General features: G+C 18.9%; 7 protein-coding genes across 7 annotated transcripts; 2 read left to right on the forward strand and 5 right to left on the reverse strand.

Moving 5' to 3' along the window:
* Positions 1-297: 297 nt before the first annotated feature.
* PRSY57_0409100 (hypothetical protein) lies at positions 298-714 on the reverse strand (the record flags this gene model as incomplete). Its single annotated transcript, XM_012905951.2, has 1 exon — positions 298-714. One exon carries the CDS (start codon positions 712-714, stop codon positions 298-300), a length of 417 nt encoding a protein of 138 aa, XP_012761405.2.
* Positions 715-1,359: 645 nt separating this feature from the next.
* On the reverse strand, positions 1,360-7,005 carry PRSY57_0409200 (hypothetical protein; the record flags this gene model as incomplete). Its single annotated transcript, XM_012905952.2, has 1 exon — positions 1,360-7,005. The coding sequence occupies one exon, from the start codon at positions 7,003-7,005 to the stop codon at positions 1,360-1,362; it is 5,646 nt and encodes a 1,881-aa protein (XP_012761406.2).
* A 2,710-nt stretch (positions 7,006-9,715) lies between these two features.
* PRSY57_0409300 (DNA polymerase alpha) lies at positions 9,716-15,932 on the reverse strand (the record flags this gene model as incomplete). Its single annotated transcript, XM_012905953.2, has 5 exons — positions 9,716-11,186; positions 11,307-15,381; positions 15,482-15,553; positions 15,682-15,772; positions 15,864-15,932. The coding sequence occupies 5 exons, from the start codon at positions 15,930-15,932 to the stop codon at positions 9,716-9,718; spliced, it is 5,778 nt and encodes a 1,925-aa protein (XP_012761407.2).
* A 2,091-nt stretch (positions 15,933-18,023) lies between these two features.
* Positions 18,024-20,336, forward strand: PRSY57_0409400 (hypothetical protein; the record flags this gene model as incomplete). Its single annotated transcript, XM_012905954.2, has 1 exon — positions 18,024-20,336. The coding sequence occupies one exon, from the start codon at positions 18,024-18,026 to the stop codon at positions 20,334-20,336; it is 2,313 nt and encodes a 770-aa protein (XP_012761408.2).
* A 1,058-nt stretch (positions 20,337-21,394) lies between these two features.
* On the reverse strand, positions 21,395-22,393 carry PRSY57_0409500 (mitochondrial ribosomal protein S12 precursor, putative; the record flags this gene model as incomplete). The annotated part of the gene is made up of 1 exon (XM_012905955.2): positions 21,395-22,393. The coding sequence occupies one exon, from the start codon at positions 22,391-22,393 to the stop codon at positions 21,395-21,397; it is 999 nt and encodes a 332-aa protein (XP_012761409.2).
* Positions 22,394-23,032: 639 nt separating this feature from the next.
* On the reverse strand, positions 23,033-24,031 carry PRSY57_0409600 (hypothetical protein; the record flags this gene model as incomplete). The annotated part of the gene is made up of 1 exon (XM_012905956.2): positions 23,033-24,031. The coding sequence occupies one exon, from the start codon at positions 24,029-24,031 to the stop codon at positions 23,033-23,035; it is 999 nt and encodes a 332-aa protein (XP_012761410.2).
* Positions 24,032-24,876: 845 nt separating this feature from the next.
* On the forward strand, positions 24,877-26,454 carry PRSY57_0409700 (phosphopantothenoylcysteine synthetase, putative; the record flags this gene model as incomplete). Its single annotated transcript, XM_012905957.2, has 1 exon — positions 24,877-26,454. The coding sequence occupies one exon, from the start codon at positions 24,877-24,879 to the stop codon at positions 26,452-26,454; it is 1,578 nt and encodes a 525-aa protein (XP_012761411.2).
* Positions 26,455-27,182: the final 728 nt, after the last annotated feature.

A 27,182-nucleotide genomic window follows, 5' to 3' on the forward strand; every position in this document is an offset into this window, starting at 1 on the left:
AAAAAAAAAAAAAAAAAAAAAAAAAAAAAAAAAAAATTTTATATATATATTAAGCATAATAAATTATATATATATATATTAAACAAGTTGAACATTTACCGAAAAAAAAAAAGAAAAAAAAATGAAATGCATAAAATGTTATACTCCACTTTGTTGTATAATGAAGTTAATATATAGTATCAAAGTAATCAAAATTGTTATAGATACATTCACATATATATATATATATATATATATATGTATATATTTTTTTTTTGTTTATATTTATGTATTATTTTTTAATATGTCTCTTACATTTTAAACATAGAAGCTTTTATGAAGTTGTTTTTTAATATCCTTTATATTATTGTTATATTTTTTTCCTGAGTAGTATATAAGGTCTATATTTTTTTTTTCTTTCTTTTTTTTTGTTGTATCTATATTTAGTATGGCTTTATGGAACTTGTCATTATATTTATTATCTAATGAATTTATTATTTTTAAATATTCAATATAGTAAGAAATATCATATAAAATATTTTTCTCTTTTTCTTTTTTCATATTATTATTTAAGACGCTCGAATTTAATATTTCCATAATATTTTGATCATTAATTTGGGGGTTTTCTTCAATGTTTTCATAGTTGATTTTATGACATATTATTACATTATTAATTAAATTACATACAAGAGAAAAATAAGCAAAGCTCCTCATGAAGACCTTTAAACCTTTCATCTTAAATTATGATAAAATATAATAAATAAATAAATAAATAAACAAACAAGAATGAAATTATATAATTATATATATATATAATATTAATCTCTTAAGATATACAATTTATTATATGTTATATTTTTTATAATTTTACAATGGAAAATAATTGGATGAATAAAAAAAAGAAAAAAAAAAAAGCAAAAAAAAAAGAAAAATTTCAAATATATGTCCTACTACATTTCACATCATTGTTAAAAAGAAAAAATTAAATATATAGATGATTATCCTTTTTTTTATAATATAAAAATATTTAGGGAAATTCCTGAAACCGTGTAATTACAACGTTTACTACAGGAACGTAAATATAAAAATGTTATATATATATATATATATATTTATTTATTTATATTTATATTAATAATAACCTTTGTTTTTTTTCTCAATTTTTTTTTTTTTAAATCATAAGGAATAGGAAACGTTAAAGGAATGACATATTGACACATTTCAAATTATACTAAATATTGTTAAAAAAAAAAATGCACACGCATACATATAATATGTCCAAATGGATAAATACATACATATATATATATATTTATGTATATTTTTTTATGTAACATCAAAAAAATAAACAAAAAATACATTTTTACAAAAACATATAAATTAATTGAAATACAAATTAAAGAATAAATATTTTAATGCTCTAGTATTTATTTTTATATAACTTTCATTGTTACACAGATTTAAGATATGAGAATAATATAATCTCATATTTAATTTATTCAATCCTTGGTTTATTTTTTGTTTATTTTTCGTTCTTATTTTTATTTTTGTTTTTTTGTTCTTAATAATAGAAAGTAAATGACTAGTATTTTTTATACTATATATATTATCAAGAGTATCAAATATATTTTTTGAAATAAAAATTTTATCAAGGCCTCGAAAGTATGTTAAAAAGTCATCTATATTTTCTATAACCATATCATATAGATATAAATCGTTTTCCGCATTTTCTCCACTTTCATCTTTATTATATTCTTTTCCTTCATTTATATAAATTTTTTTTTTTTTTTTATAAAATAAATCCTTATTATTTTCATTCACATTCTTTTTATCGTCCAGTTGTATAAACGATAAAAATGAATCATAACCATATAACCATGGGTCGTAAAAATAAAATAATTTTTTTTTTTTCTTGTTAATATTATAATTTATATATAACGTAAATAAGGTTTCCAAATTTTCAAAAATATTTGTTATTCTATTCAAAAGCGGAATTATAACTTTAAAAAATATATTATAAAAATTGATATTTCTTTTTATATAGGATTCAAATGATTTCTCCATTTTTTCTATTTTATTTGTAACTTTTATATACCTTATCGCATTCGTTAAATTATTAATACACATATAATCATTTTTATTAATTTCAAAACAATACAGAAATAATTCTTCTAAACTTTTTATTTTTAATAAACATATGTTCTTCCTACTATTTTGTATAACATTATCAACTATATATTTCATATTTCTATCTAATTCTTTTTCAATACTATTTTTTATAAAAAACGAATCTGTCTTTTCTTCTATACATTTTATTTCCTCTTCATTTGTTAATGAATTTTCATATTCTCCATTCTTATCTATACTTAAACGTTCTACATTTTCTAAAGGATCTCCATTTGAAATAAGAAAAGAAGAAAAATTACTTATATTTTCTTTCTCCATAATTAAATTATCATCGTGTTGATCTGTACATATTTTTTTTACATTTACCTGACCTGTACATATTTTTTCTTCACTTACCTGACCTGTACATATATTCTGGTCATTGTCTTGATGTGTACAAATATTTTCTTTTCCAACATAATTTTCCATATTTTTAGCATTATAATAAATATTATTTTGAACGCGTTTATTATTTTCTTCAATTCCCTTTTTTGTGTCATCAGCACAATTTTTCTTTTCATTATTATTGTGACGATGATGGTTACCCTTCTTGAACTCTTGTATTTCAAACTTAGTACAAAAAGAACCTTTTTTATCATCCTTTATATATTTGAAAATCATTTTATTAATATTTTTAAGAAAATAGGTTAAAAGGTGTTCATAAATATTAATTTTGTTCTTAAATGGAGGAACAGAAAGTGGCAAGAAAAATAGTAACAAATGAAAACAGGAGTTATTAATTTTGAATATATTTTTTTTAATTGATTTAAAGCTTTTACTTTTTTTAATAATTTTAATAATTTTTTTTTTTTTCTTTTCATCAATAGATGTTTTGTTTAATTGTTCATATATATTATAAAGATATAAGTAAGTACATTTTAGCACGTGAACTATTCTTTTCTTGTTTACATATTTAATTAAGGATTTTAATAATTTATTAGCGTTCATTTTTTTTATATCGAATGATAATTTTTCCCATAGTTGTGTTAATAAATTTATAAAAATAAGAAAGTAAAGTGCATAGCTTATATTTTTATAAAAGATATCTAATGTAAGTATCTTCTCATGTTTTTGATAAAAATCGTTAATGAAATTATGTGAATTGCTAATATTATTAATTAAAATATTCTTTTTTGTAATACATTTATTCATGTTATCTATATATATGTTAAAAAAGAAAAAGTCTTTGATATTCATATGAAAAATATCTTCAATGAAAAAATGTATATAATCATTATAATCATACATTTCATTAAAACCACTTTTCATAATATTTTTTTCTTTTCTTAAAAATATTTGGAAATCTTTGATGTTCATATGATGAAAGTTATATTTTTTATTTTCTTCAAAAATAGGAAAGATATCTAAATAATTTTTTCTCATTAAAATATTGTAAATATCATCATAACATTTTAAATCATATTCATTATAAGTATCATAACGAATAGACAAATTAAATGGATCCGTTTCGTTTTCCTTTTGGATTTTTCTTTTTTTATTTTCTATTTCGAAATAATTTAATAAGGTATAATGACTTTCATTTGTTTCTTTACAAATTTGGGTGTGAATATTTGGACTATTGTCCTTTGGACGGTTCACATGCGCCATCTGTTCATCCATTTGATTATTCATTTGGTTATTTATTTGGTTATTCATTTGATTATTAGTGTGATCATCCTTTTGATTATCCATTTGATTATTAGTTTGATCATCCTTTTGATTATCCATTTGATTATTAGTTTGATCATTTTGATTATCCATTTGATTATTAGTTTGATCATCCTTTTGATTATCCATTTGATTATTAGTTTGATCATCATTTTGATTATCCATTTGATTGTTAGTTTGATCATCATTTTGATCATCCAATTTTTTATTTTTATTATACATATCTAGAGTATCCTTTTTAGTATCCAGAGTATCACTTGTTATAATATTATTATTTATTATTGTATTACTATTCATTTGTATATTTCGAACCTGTTCATTTTCAAGATCTTTAAAATGATCATGCACATTGCACTTTTTCATATCATCCTCTTTAATTTCATTTATAATATCCTTAGAAAATTCCACATAATTATTTTCATCATTAATATTATTTCCTATAATATCTTTACTAATATTTTCTATTTCTTCAATTATTTCAAAAAAAGAATTATTCTCATTGTCATTTATTATTTGTGGCTGTTTTTTTTTCTCAATAAAATAGTTCATACAATGTATACCAATATCATCATCCTTTTTATGTATCATATGATTATTATATTGGCCATTCATAAATATATTATTACTCTTATCATATATGACGTTTATATTTTCTTGGGATATTATATTTTTTTCTGAAGATAAGTTTGCACAATCAGATGAAATATTATTTTGTATATCATATGGTACATGTATTTTTTTTTCATCATAAAAATTTTCATTTTTTTCAAATATAAAATACTCTTTCATGTCATAAGTCAAATCTGTTTTTTCCTCCACCTCTTCCATATTATTACTCTTTGAAATAATATAACAATTGTTTTCATTCATACCCAATGAAAACGTATCATCATCACTTTTAATTTTATTTTCATGTATAACAACACTTTCACTCCCTTCATAACTTTCTTTTAATGAATATATATCATCACTTAATTCTATTAATTTATCATTTTTTATTTTCTCCTCTTTTTCATTACCTAAACTCTTTTCATATACACTTCGAGAGAAATTTTCGCAATAAATTTCATGGTCGTTATTATAATCATTGAAAAAAAAAAAATCTTTCCTATATATATTTTGATCAACATTCTGAATATTCTCATAAAATAATTCATCACAGTTTTCGTAAAATTTATCCTTTACTCTATCGTTTTTTTCAATAGGAAATTGAACGTTGTCACAAGACGTACCAACATTATCATTAATTAAATCAATGTTGTCATTAATTATAGCGATGCTGTGTTTGTCCATTTGTACATGGTCACTAAAAGTATGCACATTATGACTATTCATTTGCATATTTTGACTAGTCATTTTTACATTTTGACTAGCCATTTGTATATTTTGACTAGCCATTTGTATATTTTGACTAGCCATTTTTACATTTTGACTATCCATTTTCACATTCTGACTATCCATTTTCACATTCTGACTATCCATTTTCACATTTTGACTATCCATTTTCACATCAAAAATATATTCCCCTTTTGGATCCTTTTTACCATTATAAATATCTTCCCAATCTTTTAAATTAAAATGAAGAATCTCTGAATTTATTTGGTTTGATTTATTTTCAAAGGATTTCTTATCTGTTAATATTATTTCTTTTTCTTTTTCATTTTCTTTTTCATAAGAAATGAAGGTATTGTCTTGAAATCTGTCTATGTTTAAATTTTGATTATGTTCATATGTGTATGTATTATTATGGAATATATTTTCTTCATTCATTTGTAAATTGAGAAAATCATACATTTCATTTTTGTAGACTTCATTTTGCGTGGTATGTTTATGAAGAATATCTTTATCAGTACATAAATTAATATTATTAGAATGATTTGTAGAATTATTATTTTCATTTTTCTGTATAGAATGATTTTCATTAATGGACATATTTTTTATTTCTGTGCCATTTTTAGTAAAAAATATATCTTCATTTATTAAATTAATATTATTATAAGGAACTGTATGAATATTATTATCATTTATTTTAATATAATTAGAAGTGTTATGAAGATCATGATGATGAATAACATTTTTTTGCATTATATTGTTTTCATTTTGTAACATATTGCATGAAAAAATATCATGATTTATTTTTTCCATTTGTTCATTTTTTTTTTCTAAAGATGAGAATATTGAATATGTATCGTTTTCATCTGTTGTGTTATTATTTATATAATCGTTATATTTATGGATATGTTTATTTTGTTCGTTATAATTAAAATCAATATTTAATAAAATATCTAAAGAATTATTTAAATTATCATTATTACTTATATTGTCAACATTATTAATATCATAAATGTTATAAACGTGATTTATGTTATTTGGACTTTTTATATTATTGGTTTCATTTGACCAGTTTATCAAATTTTCGTTTGTTCCATTAATAAAGGATGATTCTTTTTGTTTTTTATGTGCATGTGTTTGAAGAGAAACATCCTCTGGATTATTTATTTTGCTCTCATTACTATTATTATTTTTATTATTATTATTATTATTATTATTATTATTGCTCTTCTTTTTGTATATAAATTCTTTGTTGTCGTCTATGTTTTGAATATCTATAAGATTATGAAAATTTTCCTCTTGAATTTTATTGTGTATATTTTTATTTTCAAGGTTGAATAAGTTGTCCTTTATGTTACAGTGGGTTGTGTAATTTTTTTTTTTTTTTTCTATTTCTTCGTTTTGTAAATGTATATTAAGAATATTATATTCCTCATTATTTTTGTTATCATGTATATGTGTATGATGTTTATGTAAAGTATGCAGTGAATAATTTTCTTTGATATGTACATTTTGATTTTTATTATTTTTATTTATATTATCTGTATGATAAAAATCATAGCTTTCAGCAAAACTTTGATCATAATTATATTTTGATTTGTTACAAATTTTTGTTTGTTTTATATTTGAGGATTTGTTTATATGTGAATTAACTTGATATTTATCGAATATAATATTATCATTTTCTTGTGTACTTTCTTTTTCAACATAAGAAAAAATATTATACAAGGTTTTAATATTCTTAATATTTACTTTATTATTTTCCCCTAAATTATTAAAATCGTTGTTTTTGTTTGTATAATATTTTTTGTTCCTTCTTTTTTCTCTCTCTTCTTTAAAATTGCTTCCAAATGTGTTCATTTTTTTTCTAAATTACATGAAAATATATGTTATGTTATATATATATGTGTGTGATATATAATTATTTCATGACATGACCATATTTATATAGATAAATGAAAAATAAAAAAATAAAAACTTAAATATACACTTACAAATGTGTTGTACAAGACAATTATATGTATATATATATATATATATATATATATATATATATATATATATATATTTGTAATTATTTATTTATATATTTTTTATTATCTAATAAATATACATATGACATTATATACTTGTCTTGAACACATAAAAGTTCGAATTGTAGTTTTTCAAAAAATTAAAAAAAAAAATTGATAATAATTGAACAATATCATTAAAAGAAGAAAAAAATATACAATATTATATGGGGTATTATATAAAGGAAATTGTTATATATATATTATTAATATTTTATTATTATATTATTTTTATTTTTTTTTCCCCCATGAATTTTACATATATATATATATATATATATATATATATATATATATATATGTATATAATATATTTTTTTTTCCCTCACGGATAAATAATTATATATAATATATATATATTATGTTTCATTTGTTTTCTTGTTCTTTTAATATATATGTCAAACAATTAAAATATGACCATGACGTTTCACATATTTAATGGAAAAAAAACAAATGAATAAATAAATAAACAATAAAATGATATATAATAAATATAATTATATTATACATTATAAAGAATAAACATATAATTATTAAAAAGAATGATATATATCTTATCAAACATTTTTCTCTTAATATTTTGCACAAATTATTATTTACTAAATATATAAGTGCCTACGGGAAAAAAAAAAAAAAAAAAAAAAAAAAAATAATAATAATAAAATAAATAAAAATAAAGTATATATAGATAAATAATTGATATGCTCATTATTATGGGAGATTCTTTTGCTTAATTATTTTAAATCATTATATCATGGTGCTCATCCTTATTTTCATTTTTCTCATGAGATTTTTTATGGATAGCGAAAATTTCAGCTATCATATTTTTTTAAATATGATATATTTATAAAAGATATTTCTTCTTTCCATATTTTCTTAAATTAATTCTATATTATAATATATATAATATATATATAATATATATATAATATTGTAGTTCACTTTTGTTTTATAATGATTAGTAAATTTATATGTACACATTGTTATTATATATATATATATATATTGTTATTACTCTAAATAATAAAATTTTTCATATTCTTATACAAATCTTTAAATTTATATTTATTATTGTGTATAAAAATTAATGTGTGAGCATAAAAAAAAAAAAAAAAAAAAAAAAAAAAAAAAAATCATTGTCTTTAATATATGACAACAACCTTATCATCATATTCTAAGTATTGTCTTATTTCATATATTGTAAAAATTTAATTTATATTTTAAATAATCATATGATTTATTTCCATCATTCTTATGGTAATTGCTTGGAGGCATCACTACATTAATATATGATATCATTGTTTTTAATTATACTATTATTTTTATTCATGTCATTTTTACAAACCTTATCATTTATTAACATCACAAAATCATACACATACTTTAACCTTGTTATATATTCCAAATATAAATACATGAAAGATAAATATCATCATATGGTATTTGCTCAATTTTATTTTTATATATATTATATTATATTATATCTTGAAGAAATTTCAAATCCTTATTTTTATAAATAAACAATAAGTAAAAATATAATGAAGGAGATAAAAATTTATGATATTATCATCTAAATTATACACTTTTTTTTTTTTTTAAATATAAATATATTAATATAAAAATATATATATCAATCTTTTTGTAGATTATAATATTTAAACCATACTAAGGAATTTTATTCAAAATGATCGGTTGGAACGATATAAAATCAACAAGTCTAAAAAAAATAAAAAATAAAAAATAAAAAAAATTAAATAAAAAGTAACGGTATAAAATATATAAAGGCATATAACAAAATAATATTTACATACACATTATATGTATAAATATATTTTTGTCCTTTCTTATATTATATTATATTATATTATATTATATTATATTATATTATATTATATTATATTATATTATATTATATTATATTATATTATATTATATTATATTATATTATATTATATTATATGTTTCATATTTATTATTGAACAAATATATATGTCTTACATGAGCAGTGTGTTAATTATCACGTTGGCTCACAAGAAAAAAAAAAAAAAAAAAAATTAAATTAAATAATAAACAACTTTTATATTTTTAATATTATTTAAATGATATATTTTATTTTTTATATATTTCATTTGATTTTATTTTTTATGTTATTTTGTGAATATATAAAATAAAATATTACACGTATTTTTTTTTTTTTTTTTTTTTTTTGTGTGTGTGTTGTAAAGGATTTAAAAAGAAAAAAGAAAAATACATATATATTGGGAATATATAAATATATATTTTTTATTATACATTATTATATTGGGATGTGTTGGAAAATTTAACCCCCTCTTAAAAAAAAAAAAAAAATAAAAAAAAATAAAACATAAAATATAAATATATACATAAAAATATATACATATATATATATAAATATATATATAAATATATAAATATATACATATATATATAAATATATATTTATATTTATATTTTATGTTTTATTTTTTTTTTTTTTTTTACATTTCTGTTATGTGAGTTGATAATGGTAAATGAAAGATTGAAAAAACTTGATCAAAAAATATTTGTGAATATATATTATTCTGTACAATATATTTGATTGAATTTCTTATAATATCTCTTTCTTCATTATAATTAATAAAAAAAACATTGTTTCTTAAATTTAGATAGGAAAGAAAGTTAGATATATTTGGATATTTCATTTTTAATCCTTTGGTAATATTAACACTTAATTCTCTATATTTGCATATATCATCATATGCTTCAACTTTTATATTTTTATATTTGTTAATATCATCATGAATAATATAAGTTTTAAAGCCTTCATCTATACACAAACAGACAATAAAATCGTTACAATATTCTTCATTCTCTATATCTTTATTATTATTATTGTCATTATTATTGTCATTATTATTATTATTACTATTATTATTACCATTACTATTATTTTTTTTATTATTATTATATATGTTATGATTATTTTTTTCAGAATGTTCATTATTTATATCATCATGTATATTTGATATAGAACCATTTTGATCTTTTGCTTCTTCTTTTTCATTGCTTGTGATATCCTTTTCATTGTTTGTGTCCTGTGTTTCATTTAATTGCTCTGACTTCGTTTTTTCAACCTCATTCGAGGGTATTTTTTTTAAATTGTCCTTTAATAAGAATAAGAAATACTCTAATATTAAATAGATATATTTTTTTGATATTAAAGGTTTTAAAGAATTTTTATTATATTCACAATTGACATTTGGACAATTTTTATCGTTTTTTAAAAATATACGTCTTGTTTTTAATGTACATCCTTGACATATATATAATTGTTTATAGAATGTATTACATAAATGATGAATAAATGAGAATATGTAATTTCGTATTTGCTCTATAGATAAATATGTAAGACATTTATTACATTTAAAATATTTAATAAATATATTTGGTTTTACATTATGCATACAATTTGAACATACTAAAAATCCTTTTAAATGGATATCCTTAAATCTTTCATCTGATTCATTTAATAAAGATAACACATTTGTTTCTAAATAATTTTCTTCTATTTGTTTATCTGTTTTTATTTCTTTAACATCATATATATTAAAACATGATGATAATTTTTCAGCACTAGTACCCTCAATATATTGACATAATCTATTAATAGGAGAAAGAATTTGATTCCTTATATAATATTCTTTATCTATTTTTAAATTATATTTTTTTATTTCATTTATACTAAAACAACACTGAGAGTTATTTAATTTTTCACTCGACTTTTTATAAAACCTAGAAGCATCTTCACTTGTACATACACAATATTGTATTTCTTTATTTACACAAATGTTATATCCGTCTTTTATCATCCTTTCTGCTACAAGTACGTGTCCTAATGAATTCTTATCTTGGTATTCATGTACATTCTTTGTAAGCTTTTTAGTAATAATATAATAGTCCAAATCGAATCTACAAAGAAAAAAAATAAAAATAAAAAATATAAAATAAAAAAAATAATCACATATAATATATTTATTATATATATATATATATATATATATTTATGTTTGTATAAATTTATCTACTGACTCATCGTTTTGTATCCTCTGGTTTATGTTTCTCAAATACTCATGTATCTGCTCAGATAAATCATTTTCTATAGGGACAGGAATATTTTTTGCATCCATGTCTCTGTTTGTAAATATAATTCTTAATACCTCATTACCAATAAGTTTGGATATTTTACTAAAATCTCTTTTAATAAAATTGATTCCTTTCATTTCATATTCATATTTTTCTAGATTATTATCTATAACTTTTGCGCATGCATATTTTTTTTTTTTGAGTAATAATAATTTACTAAAAATACATTCTAGATCTAATTCTAATTTTTTATAATTTTTATTAATACTATTTTTTATGAGATGCGCTAATTTGAATGATTCTTTATAATTATTAATATTATTAGCTTTAATACCAGTATCTATCATGATAGAATCTGTATCACCATAAATAACTTTTAGATTAAATTCTTTTTCTACCTTAAATTTTGTATGTTGTAATAAATTTCTTCCTTTGGATGTTATATAAGAAGCTATATGTTTAGCATAAAATCGATTATTTGTATTTCCTAAACAACCATAAATACTATTACTGATTAATTTTATTGATAAAGATTGTATTAATAATAATTCTTTCTTTTCTTTATTTTTTTCATTTGAAATTAATTTTTTAATAACTGATCTTTTTTCTACTAAAGATTTTAAAATACATGGTAAAATCCCTGGTTTGCTTCTATCGAATTCGTCTATTTCTACATTGTTCTCTAGTAGGTTATCATCCTCTAATTTATTATAACTCTTATCATTATTATAAATTTTTTCATCATCACTATGAATATTTTTTTCATCATCACTATGAATATTTTTTTCAGCATCACTATGAATATTTTTTTCAGCATCACTATGAACATTTTTTTCAGCATCACTATGAACATTTTTTTCATAATCATTATTGATGTTGCCATTCCTTTTTGTGTTTAACTTATTGTCCTCTATGGATACGTTACAATTTTTTAACTTGAGAGTACTAAAACATACATTATATTCTATAATAATAGATGGATATAGACTATTAAAATCTAAATATAACACGAACGTATCATAGTAACCACATAAGGGATCTAATACTAACCCCCCCAAATACTTAGCAGTATTTTTATTTTTCATTTGATTGGTTTCAATTTTTTTAGTTCTCTTTTTTATTATGGGTGTAATAAACTTTTTCTTGTTATATTCATGCAATAAAAAGAATTCAACTCGTTCACTTGTATAACATAATAAACTTCTCATCCATATATATCCACTCAATTTCGTCAAATCCCTTGTTTTTTCAATAATTTGTAATATATTACATACATTGACCGTTTCATTAATACAGAATATTTGACTGTTTACATATGTATTTAAATGGTTTTCTATAATCGATTGGGCATCATATAAATGTATGTTGCTACAATTTATAAGGTTTATGTTATTTACTAGAAAATCTTTGAAGATATTTATATGTGTATTGCTACTTTTGTGTCTGTTTGTGGATGCAACATCAGTCGGAATATCATGATTACCTGTTGCTTTGTTTGAAGCATGGATATCCTCTTCGGTTTTTACATAGTTCATTTGGGTACTTTGATTTGTATGATATGTATTATTTGTATGGTTTGATTGATTGGCTTGGCTACTTTGTGTAGATTGGCTTGTAACACTTTGTTGACTTACAACACTTTGTTGACTTACGACACTTTGTTGATTTGCATAATTTGTCTTATTCAAATTTGTTGATTTATTTGTTTTATTTGTGACTTGTTTAGATTTGTCTTGAAATTTATTTTTGACATGATCTATAATTTCATCTAAACAATAAGTTGTTAATTTAATAGAATCTTTACATAGAAGATATATATCTACAATTAATCTTCCTTTAATATTTTGTATAATATTATACATAGATCCTGTGCTGTTGGTACCATTAAATTTATTAACTTTCATTTTTTCATTTTTTTTCATTTTTTTTTTTCTACTTAGGATATAAGAATTTAAATTATGTACATTACATCTATGTATTAAAAATTCCAGATCAAAATTAAGTATATTATAACCAATATATATATCTATATCTAGATCTTTAATTTTTTCTAAAAATGTATGTAATAATTCTTTTTCATTATCAAACAATTTACATAATGTTTTATTATAATTATACGTTGTTCCTTTCTTTGAATATTTTCTAGAAATACCACAGAAATTTATATATTTCAATTTATCTATTTGTACCAAACTACATATACTAAAAATCTCATGTACATTTTCTTCATTTAATAGAGACACAACTTTTATATATAATTTATTTAAATTAATATCAGACAATTGTTGGTATGTTTGTTCGATCTTTTTCGGTCCATCGTCAGATATTATAACTCTACCAAAATTATTACTATTACTATTATTATTATTGTTATTGTTATTGTTGTTGTTACTATTAACATTATTAATTTTTGTGCTGCTCTGTTCGTCTATATTTTTACTTATATCAACTTTCTTCTCATGAACCTTATCACACAATAATATACTCTTTTTATCTTCTACGATACAATCAAAATAACAATATGTTAAATTGCTTAAATCATTTTTTCTTAAATTTTTTATTTTTATCCAACAAGGTAATTTAAAATTTTTCTTTATAATAAAGTTTTCTACAACATCTTCATTACAACAATAAAAAGATAAATAGGAACTACCCTTTTGAAACTTTTCATGTATAGGATCGTTATTATAAGAATATAAAACCTTTATATATAATTCTTCGTCACATGAAGATAAATTTAAATTTTTTCTTTTAACGATTTTATATTTTGCCATTTTTATTTTATGATATTCTCTTATAATTTTGAATTCTTCTAAAAATTCAGACATAATATGAATTTTAAATTTTTCATGATTAAATTTTATTTCTTCACCGTTTTCATAATATACTTTATTTTTATTTAATAAGAAATAATAATATCTATCTAAATTTTCTATAAATATACTTATACTTTTATATTTTTTAAATTTTGTTAAAGTTTTACCAAATAATATTATACTATTTCTATGCTTACATATATCAAAAACATATACATTTACAAATAAATTATTATTTTCTTCATACTTTATTAATTGTTCATATTTATTTTTTACCATTTCAGAATCTATATCATTTTCTAATATATCTTCCTCTTTATCGTTTATATTATTTTCTTTTAATTTTTTCTCTTCTTTTTTTAAGCTCTCATTTTCAATTTTAATAAAAAGTGGTGATATATTCATTTCGTTTAGGATATATTCGTTATAAAAATCATCTACATTGTTATTATTATTATTATTGCTACTACATGTAAGATTATTATTGTCATTATTATTATTTTTATTGTTGTTATTTTTGGAGCCTTGTTCTTTTACTTCTTTTATTTTTTCCTCATTTTCTTTAATTTGAATTTCCTTTTTAAGTATTAATTCATTTTTCATAAGATGACTTTTATTTTTTTTTTCATTTATGTCCTCATCATTACCAACATTTACTATATTTGATGGTTCTTCTTGTTTAACATAGTTTTCTTTTTTTTTAAGAGATGATCCCATATCTTTATGTATATCATATGGTTGATGTGTATCTATATCTTCTTTTTCATTCTTTACTTTAGTATACTTTGAATATTCTATATCTTTATTAGGAAAAGACATATCATTATAATTATTATTATAATTATAATAGTAATTATTATTATTATTATTATTATTATTTTCGATTGTTTTTTTATTATATTCATTTGTATCTTTCATATCATATATATTATACTCATAATCTTTACTTCTAATATAACAACTTGATTTGTTCATATTTTTATACATACTATTTTCATAGGATTCCCTAGTTCTCCTTTTTCTTGTTCTGGATTCTCCATCACTATCACTTGACGTATTCTGGTCCATAAGTTCTTCGATATTTTTTGTTTTGTGAATTTCTTCTTTGCTTAATTTATTTCCTGACAACGTTTTTCGAAGTTTCTTTTCTCGTATGAAATCATCTAGGGTTTGATTTCTCTTGACTTTGGGTTCTTTATCAACATCTAAATTGAGAATGGGGAAAAAAAAAAAATTTAAATAAATAAATATATACATATATATAATATATTTTGTATATGTTGATGTATTTTAATTTTTGGTTACTTTTTTTTTTCAATAAAGTAAAATTAATATTTTCCACAATCACATCATCACTTGAATCAAAATCTTTATCACCTATAAAAAGTATAATAATGACATTATATCATGTATATAAAAAAATATAATCACATATATATATATATATATTATACATATATATATTTATGTGTTATATGTTGTTACAATACATTTGATTAACATACCTCCAACTATAAAATTTTGTAAGGACCTTTTATTTTTCATATACCCTTCCTCATCCACTACTTCGTATATTTCATCATTTTTATTTTTAACCTAATGATATAAATATATATATATATATTTATTTATTTATGTACACATATATATATATATATATATATATATTTATATATTGATGTATTACCTCATAAAAATCCGTCGCCTTACATTCCTTTGATCTCTGTTTCTTGAGTTTATCAAAAACACTACTCATTTTTCACATCTATAAATCATCTAATCAATATTTTTTATAGTTACATATAAGTATAATATTCATATAAATATAAATACGTATACAATATGTGTACAAAAAAATATAATTAAATATATATATATATATATATATATATATATTTTTGAACAAGAATTTAAAGAGTTGAAAAAAAAGGAAAATGTAACTTTTTGAAACAATATGTTTAAAGAGAAAAAAAAAAAAAAAATAAATAAATAATTATTGTATAAGAAAGGTAATTTATTTAAAGGTTGAATTTTTTTTTTTTTTTTTCCTCTCATGTGTATATATATATATATATTATTTATTATATTTAAAAAGTTACGTATTACAAGAATATGTACAATATGTAAAAACATATGATATTTGTATATATATATATATATAATATAATATATATATATTTTTATTCTTGTAATATATATTTGCTCAGAATGCATCATAAAAAAAAAAAATAAATAAAAAATCCCATATGTTAAATTTTAATATCTATTTTGGGGATAATTGCTTTTATACTTAAATAATATATATATGTATATATGATATGTATATATTTATTGATTTATTACATCTGCTAAATTCTTGTTCAATATAAATATATATTATTTAAAAATGTATTTTATAAATTAAATGCCATATATATATATATTAATAGTTAAAAATCCGGTCAATATAATATAATTATTTATTTATTTGTATTTATTTATTTTTATTTTATTTATTTTATTTTTTTCTTTTTTTTGTCTTTTTTTTTTTTTAATTTATAATTCTATTCAATTGTAATGTTATATTCTTTAAAAAAAAAAAAACGAATCTGAAGTATATATTTTTTAATATAATTTTTTTTTTTTTTTTTTTTTTTGATATTTTTATTAATTTACCGTTATATATATATAATATATATATTAATATATATATATATTATATGTATGGGTATATTTCTTTATTTTTTTTTATGATTAATATATTTATGAGGGGTTAAAATTGAGACAACACAGTAAGGTGGATATATAAAGATATTTTTTATTTTCTTAAAGAAAAAAAAAAAAAATGTGTAATTTTAAAAAAATGGTAAATTAAAATTAAAAATAGGTACACATATGAACAAGGACAAAAATAATAAAATAAAATATAAAGGCATGTAAATAAATAAAGATTATATATATGTTATATATTATATATGTGTATTTTTTATTTTATTTTTTTTTTTCTAATTGTATTATAAAAGTATATATAAAAAGAAGTAGTACTAGAAAAATAAAATATTATAATATATATATATATATATATATATATATATATATATATATATATATATAAATATACATATATATAATACACTTAGAAAATTAAATAAGAACACTAATATATAATATATATATATATAATATATATGAGAATAATACTTGACCGCACAGGATTATATACTTTTTATATTATTTGTATAATGTAAAAGTATAGTCATCATATCACCAAAGTGTAAAATGTTTACTACACGATAAATAAAAAAAAAAATAAATAAATAATAAAAATATATTACATTGTATATATAATATATATATATAATATATATATATTATAATATATGCGTGATTTCACTTTTTTCATTTATAATAAATATTACATTTTACAATTTTAATATAACCATTTAAAAAAGAATTACATATTTTTTTATATTTTATATTTTATATTTCTTATTTGTTATATTTTAATTTTTTTTTTTTTTTTTTTTTTTTTTTTTTTTTTCTTTCCGTATTTATAAATTACATATTTTACGTAAATAAAAAAAACTTTTTTACAGTGTATTAAAAATAAAAAAATGATGATTAAAAAAAAAGAGCACAGTTGAAGTATTTATTACAGTGATTATAAATGTATTTATTTTAGGAGATTATAAATATATAAATAAAATATATATTATATATATTATTATATAAATATATATTCATAATATCATCATATTTTATATAAGAAATTAGGAACTTCATACATTCATATATTCATTCATTCATTCATACATTTATTTATTCATTCATTTATTTGTTGATATATATACAAATATATTATTTTAAGATGACGGGGTTTAATGGTAAAGATCAACTAACCGAAATGAACGTCTTACAGAACGAAATGAAGGATATAAATATAAATGACCGTATACATAATGAGGATAGTAACGTTAACCATAATATATATAATAATGAAATGATTAATAGTAATAGTAATAATAATAATAGTAATAATAATAATATATATAATGATCATAATAATAGTCATATGTATAATAATATTTATAAAAATAATTCTTATAATGATGGGAATAGTACATGTAGTGGAAATAACAACACGTACAATGAAAGCAATTTTTTGAATGATAGAGGTGAAGAAGACGAAGATTATTATTATAACAACAACAATAATAATAATATTAATAATAATTATAATAATAATAATTATAATAATAATTATATTAGTAGTAGTTACAATTATAATAATAAAGCTACAAATGAGGTTAAAGAAATATTAAATTGTGATTATTGTAATAAACATGTTTATCCTTTAATTAAAACTTATACTCCTTTATTTGTTTATATTATGATTATTATATTATTCGTATTTATATCTTTTTTTACTATATTTTTACTACCCTTATTATATTTAACATTTAAACAAAAGAAATATATTTGTCCTTATTGTGAAAAGAATTTAACTTCATCAGAAAAATTATTTAAAGTAAAAAGAGAAAATCAGATTTTAACATTTCAGTTTCCTAAGTGTGCAATTATTATATCAGCAAAATATTTAGCATTATTTTTGTCTTTAATATTTCTTATTTTTTTCTTTTATATTATAAGAATAACTAGTCATTTTAATTTAGATAATTTTGTCAAAGGTCCTTATATCACCTCCTCATGGATAGATTACTTAGAAGACTGTGGTAATAAATCGCAGTTCAGAAATAAATTTAATAGTATACATAATTTTAAAAAATTATATTATAGTAATACTGTTCTATGGAGAGGTAGTTTTTTTCAAATAAAAGAAGGATTTTTAAATAGTAATTCTTTATATATCAAAATGAATCCATCCGAATATAAATATGATAGACCAGATATTAGAGCACTCTTTAATAATAATTTGATTTCTCAAATTGAAAATTTACAAAAAAATGATTATATCGAATTTGAATGTACCTTAATAGAAATAAGTAAAAATAAAAGTCCACATTTATGTCTTCTATGGAATGTTAAACTTATAGAAAAATATCAACCAAAAAATTTAAGTATGGTTGATTTTGTAAAACATTTATCTATTCTAGATATGATCAATAGTCATGCTAATCCTAATCCTTTCTTTATCAATCTAAATAATAAAGATTCAGATATACCAGCATCTATCAAAGTTCTACATTTCTCATCAAATGGATTCAATGAACCTAATATTATACATACTAATGATCCATATATGTTAAATATTATGGAACGAGAACATATAGAACCTAATATGAAATTTGGACACTTTGAAAGAAAATCTTTGCCCTTTCTCGATGATGAAGAGGAAGAAGAAGAAGAAGAAGAACAAGAAGAACAAGAAGAACAAGAAGAAGGAGACAACGAAGATGGGCATCCTTACGAATTTAACCAATATGAGGAACCATTCATAAATGATCCGGATGATGATATTAATATATTCGATGATACTGTGTATGGAGTTCCTAGAAATGTCTCAAGTTTTAATCACAATTCTGAAACTTTTAAAAATGATGTGAACCCATATGAATATGAGGTCTCATCTATGTATGATCGAGATGTTAGAGAGGAAAAGGGTCCGATCTTAAAAGATAATGAACATGATAATAAAAGAGATAGTATAAAAGATAGTGAACATGATAATAAAAGAGATAATATAAAAGATAGTGAACATGATAATAAAAGAGATAGTATAAAAGATAATGAACATGATAATAAAAGAGATAGTATAAAAGATAGTGAACATGATAATAAAAGAGATAGTATAAAAGATAATGAACATGATAATAAAAGAGATAGTATAAAAGATAATGAGCATGATAATAAAAGAGATAATATAAAAGATAATGAGCATGATAATAAAAGAGATAATATAAAAGATAATAAACATGATAACAATCAAGATAATATAAAAGACAATAAACATGATAACAATCAAGACAATATAAAAGATAGTGTACCCCTTAATGAACAAACGGGTGTATCAAATGATACACCACAGAATTTATCAAGTGATGCATCAAAATCTGTACCAAAGGATGTACAAAATAAAGTGAAAAATGAAAAGACACAAACAAAACAGATCAAAAAAAACACACAAAAAGATAATAAAACAACAAAGAAAATGAAAAAGTAAACATATATTAAATATAAACAAATATGAAAAGATATCATAGGACATTTTTTGAAAATACAAAATTGTACAAAGATTTAAATAAAAAGATATTTTAAAGGATATCCACATTTTATTTTATTTTTTCCCCCTTTTTTTTCTTTCATTTATTTTTCTTTATATTTTTCTGCCTTCTTGTTTTAAAAATATTTAAAAAAAAAAAAAAAAAAAAAAAACAACATTTAGCATTGAGTATATTATACATATATAAATATATATATATATATATATATATATATATGTATGTATGTATATATTTATTTATTTTTATATATGTACATATTTTTGTGTATTTTCCTTTCTTTTGCCTAAGGAAATTTCATGAGGACAAGAATGTCCCATATTTATCATCCCTAATATAACAAACAAATATATTATATATATATTTTTTTTCGTTTGTTATTTTTTATTTTATTTTTTGTGTTTTTTCAAATATTTAAAAAACTGCATAATTATATGACTACCAAGTAATTATATAATATATAATCATTTGAAATGGAAAAAAAAAAAAAAAATAATAATAATAAACAAAACAGTCATGCATATAATAATAATATTTTACAATAAATAAAAGTATTGATTTTTTTTTTTTATAACCTTATTTTTGTGTATTAAAAATTTATGCTTTTATTCTATGAAAATAATAACTATTATGTAATACACATAGTATATATATATATATATATATATATATATTGTACATATTACATGCTATTATTTTTTATTTTTTATTTTATTTACATAATAATTAGATAATTCACAAACTTTATTATTAATACATACATATACATTTTGTTTAAATAATTTAATAAATTTAAAAAAAAGAACAAATTTTTTTAATAATATAATTTATACGAGGATCTTATATGAGTACCTCGATGGTTGAAATGTGTTAGGATGAATAAAAAAAAATTTAATTAAAAACAAAAAAATAAATATATACCTACATACATAAACACACACACACACATATATATATATATATATATATATATATATATTTATGTATAACATAATTTCGTTCAGATATCACTATTTTGTTGAAATTTTTTATTCCTGTAGTAAGTATTAAAGTGGAAGATATTAATAGGTACATTTTCTTCAGGGTCTAATGGTTTTTCGCGTAGTTTTTTATCTTTGTCTACATAATTGAACCATTTATATTTATTGAATTCATCTCTATCTTTTTTAATAGTGATATGTTTAAAATTGTATCTTTCCAATAAATGTTTTCTTTTATCTTCTGAAAGTTTAACACCATATTTACTTCTACCACGAAATCTATTTTTTACTGGTAATAAATCATATACACCTCTGATTGCTTTATAATTACATCCAGGAATATCTTTACATCTACCACCTCTTACTAATATAATACTATGAGTATTTAAATTGTGCCCTATACCTGGTATATATACTGATACTATTCTACCCGTAGACAACCTGACTCTAGCTATTTTCTTTAAACCAGAATTTGGTTTCTTTGGTGTTTGAACCCGAACCTTTAAACATATTCCTCTTTTTTGTGGAGCTCCTTCTAACCATTTAGATCTCCAGTTTTTCTTTTTTAGTTTTGGTATTTGCTTTGGTCTTCTTTTATAAAATAATCTTCCTCGAATATTTTTTGTGCTAAATGAACGTTTTACACTGTTGAACAAAAAGGAATGATTAAATGTATGTGTACTAATAAATATATCATTATTATCAATATTATCAATATTATTAATATCATTATTATTGTTTCTTATGTGGGTTTTATTTTTCCTTATTTTATCATCATGTATATATGATATATTTGTAATACGATTATCATTTAACGCAGGATTATTACATATGTTATTATATTTATTTTCTCCTATTATCCCATTTTTCATTTTGGAAAAAATTATTTTACTCTTATCATATGGTGTTTTATATATCCATTTTTTAAAAAAAAAATTATTTATAATAAAAGGATTACATTTTACAATTACATGGGTACCCTTTTTATAACTAAACTTATTGGATAAGGTAAAAAACATGGTATTTTTACGATAAAAGAAAATGTTTTTTATACCTATATATAATAATTGATTTCATATTTTTACCTTTTTAATTTTCATAAATAAATAAATAAATAAATACAAATATAAATAAATATATATATATATATATATATATATTATGTAATTAATTAATTCATTAATTATGTATTTATTTTATTTGATATTTTAAAAAAAAATAATAATAATAAATAATAAACAAATAAATATATAAATAAGCCCATTATCGCTAAATAAAATAATACACTTCATTTTTTTTAAATTATTCCAAAAAAAAAAAAAAATAAATAAAATAAAAATAAATAAATAAATAAATTTATATATATATATAAATGTAAAAAATTTATTGCTACAATTTTTTCCCCCATTGTGTGTAAAATATATATATACATATATATATATATATGTGATACTGTATGAATAATATTATCACTTTATAAAATTTCTTTAAACATTTTGGAGGCTACTTTCCATTACCAAAAAAAAAAAAAAAAAAAAAAAAAAAATATATATATATATACATACATACATACATATATATATATATATATATTATATTCATTTATTTTTTTTGGAGAAAGTTGTAGCACTGTATGAATATATAAACAATTGTACTTTTTAGAAGAAATAATTATTATTCATATATGTGTCAATTTTATTTAAGTGAGATTTATAATCCTTTTTAAACTGCTGGTATATATATTGAGAAACCTGACAAGCATAATTTTTACATAAGTTATATATATCAGATGATATCCCCAAGTTATTTTTTATAAGATAATTTGATAAAACTTTATGATAATCAGGAGCAATAACAAAACAAAAAGCACTACTACAATAAGTTTGTATTTCTTCATCTAATGGATCTAAAAGAATTTTGGGTATATATGTAGAATTATATGTTGTATAAAATAAGTTTTGATCTTTATTTATTTGATATTGATCTGTATTTTCATTTATATGATATTTCAAAGAATTTTCTAAAAATGTATATTCTGATGATGTATATTTTTGCTTGATAAATTGTTCATATTTTTCTTTATCTACTATACCAATATTTATAGAATTTATTACATAATTTAGACTTATATTATTATATATAAAATTTAATATAATAGAATTTATTATACTTGATAAAATAAAAGAACATTCATATAATATTTGAACTCGTACAGAAAATTGTTGAAATTTATATAAATTTTGGTCTAATATTTTTTCAAATAATTTCGTTATAACTTGTTCAAATATTTTTTCTCTTTCTGTACGATAACCTTGAATATTTTTTATTTTTATATGAAATAAAGAATCCTCATAATTTTTATTATATATTGAATTATTGGAATTAGGACCTATTAAAGTTGTAATTACAATACTACTAGATCCATTTCCTAAAAGAACCTTATTTTCATTTTTATTTTCTTTTATTATATCATATATATAATTCCCTCCTATAACTTTTGTAAGTTTATTATTTGTATTTTTATTATATATATCTGGATTTACATTCCCACTAATATATTTACATGTTTTCTTTTCTTCGTTTATTTTATCTATATCAATATGGACTGGCAATAAACCGTCAAAATTACGAAAATCAAGTCGACTTTCGATTTTCATCTGGATTATAATAAAAAATTAAAATATAACATATATATTATAAATATAAATAAATAAATAAATAAATAAATAAATATATATATATATATATATATTTAATATATAAATATATTACAATATTTGTTTCAAATTTGTGAGCAGGTGAGGGACGTTTAAAAAAAAAAAATTGAAAAAATAAACGGATGAATTATATTTTTAAAATGTCCATATAAAATTATATAATATTAAAAATAAAAAGATACATAAATAAATTAAATAAATAAATTAAATAAATATATATATATATATATATATATAATTTTGCTTATATTTATTAAAAATATTTAAATACATATATAATATATATTAATATACATATATATTTATATATGCATATTATTATATTATATATATTATATTATACATATATATGAATATATTTATTATTTTTTTGGAGAGATCCTTTTCGTAATGAAAATAAAATAAATATATAAAGTTTAATACTAATATATTAAAATAAAATATATATATATATATATATATATATAATTTAAATTTATTGTTTCTTTGCTTATCATATATTTTTTATTTTAATATTTTTTTTGTACAATTTGTTATATTGGTACTTTACAAAATATATATAACATAAATATAATATTATTTTTATTGTTCTGTATTACTACCCAACACACAATTCTTATATTGAAATATATATATAATTATATATGTTATTTATTTTTTTTTTAATTTGTGTATTTTCTCCAATCATGTAATTTGATCAGATAAATATATACATAAATATATACATACATATATACATACATATATACATATATATATTTATATATATATATATTTATTTTATTATGAAGGAAGCATATTTTGCAGAGGATCCCAAATTTTTTAATAAAAAATTAAGACCCAAAAACTTGGATGAAATTTTAAAATTTTTAAAAGAAAAGTTCATATTAAATGATGATGATAAAATAATATTGATTACATCAGGTGGTACTAAAGTACCACTAGAAAAAATCGAGATAAGAAATATTGATAATTTTTCTACTGGTAAAAGAGGAACATTAATATGTGAATATTTTTTGAAAATAAATAAGAAAGTAATATTTTTACATAGAAAAGGTTCATATATACCTTTTGAATATCATTTAAAAGATTTAGCAAAAATGGAAAATTTAAAAGTTGAAGAAAATAATATTAGATTTAATTTAAAAAAAGAAAATGAAAGAAATATATTAATAGATAATTTACAAAATTATAAAAGGTATTATAATAACCTTTTTCTAATTTCATATGATACTATATTTGAATATGGTTTTTATTTAACAGAAATTAGTAATTTATTAAATCAACATATGATAAACAAATATCAAGATATTTTTTTATTAAAAAATATATATCATAAATTAAAAAAAGAACAAAATATAAATAATTTATTCTTATATGAAATTTTTTATTCAACAAATAATATATTAAATGATATGCTCCTTTTTTTTATGTCAATACAAAATAAAACATGTTCTGAAATTATGAAACATCAAAATAAATCTAACGAATTATATTATAAATTATTGTTATTCTTAAACTTGCGTTTTGATGTATATTCAAATAACCAATTTTTTATAAACATACAACCTTTTTTTAAATATATTTTTGCCATATTAACTAATATCATACAAATGAAAGAGAAATATAATATACACCAGGAAGTTATACAGAATATAGTTCATTATATACAAATGCTTATAACAAATTTTAACTCGGACCTACTTCATAACAAAATAAATGACGATAAAACAATCAATAATAATATTAACAATATCAATAATAATGACAATATTAATCATTGTGCTGGTAATAAAATAAACAACCCACATAATCAATTATCAAATTCAGACACATATATCTTACATAATAACAATTCTTTATGTAATCATTATCATTTAAATAATTTTTCATTTAATATAAATAAATATATTAATGAAGAAAAAGGGAAAAACAAAAAAACAAATCAACATATATCAGAACAATTTTTATTTCCTACACATATAGTTATCATGTGTGCAGCAGCTAGCGATTTTTATATACCATATGATGAAATGCATGAAAATAAAATTGATAGTAATTATTCACCCCTTTCTATTCAATTGTGCTTAACTCCTAAATTTTATAAAATCATAAATTCACATTTCCCTCTTTTAAAATATTGTATATTCAAATTAGAAGATGAGGAAAAAATACTAATTGATAAATCAAATCAACGTATTAAATATACAGATTTATTAATAGCTAATCTATTAACTCAAAGATATGATTATGTCTATATTTTTAAAAAACAATTTGAATATGTCCTTTTGAAAAAATCAAATACTGAACAAATCGAAAATGATATATGTTATGAGATATGTAAACACTTTTCAATTTTGTGAAATCAAAAAAAACATAATCAAATGAAATATAATCAAATGAAATATAATCCAATGAAATATAATAAAATAAAATATTTTTAGGGTAATAAAAAGTTTTTATATATATATATATATATTTATGTTATTAATTTTATATTTTTACATAATTTTCCTATAATATCTTAATTTTTTTTTTTTTAATACATTTTCTTAACAACAGCCTGTTTTGTGAATATATATTATATATATATATAAATTTTTGTTTTTTTGTGAAATAATTTTAACCATAAAAAGGAATTAATATATTCCTTATTTTTATTTTTTTTAAAGAATAGATTTTATAAATAGAATACCTTCAAATTATTTATAAAACTATTATTTATAATTTTTGTGACATGTAAATTAATAAATGTAGTAATAAATAAATTTACGTTAAACATTATCTTTGAAGTATATCTATATATATATATATATATATATATGTGTAAGCCTAATACATATTTTGAAATATATATGTATACAAATATTATATTCATATCAAATAATTACATATTATACAAAAAAAAAAAAATTATAAAAATTTATCACACTAAAAATTATATACAAATAAAGTACATAAACAAATTCAGAAATACACAAATAATATATATATATATATAATTCACAAATAACATATATATAATATCCACAAAAAAAATATATATATATATATTATCCACAAATTAACAAATAACATATATAAATATATA

The sequence above is a fragment of the Plasmodium reichenowi genome, chromosome 4 (genome assembly GCF_001601855.1).
Source record: "Plasmodium reichenowi strain SY57 chromosome 4, whole genome shotgun sequence".
Classification (NCBI taxonomy): Eukaryota; Apicomplexa; class Aconoidasida; order Haemosporida; family Plasmodiidae; genus Plasmodium; species Plasmodium reichenowi.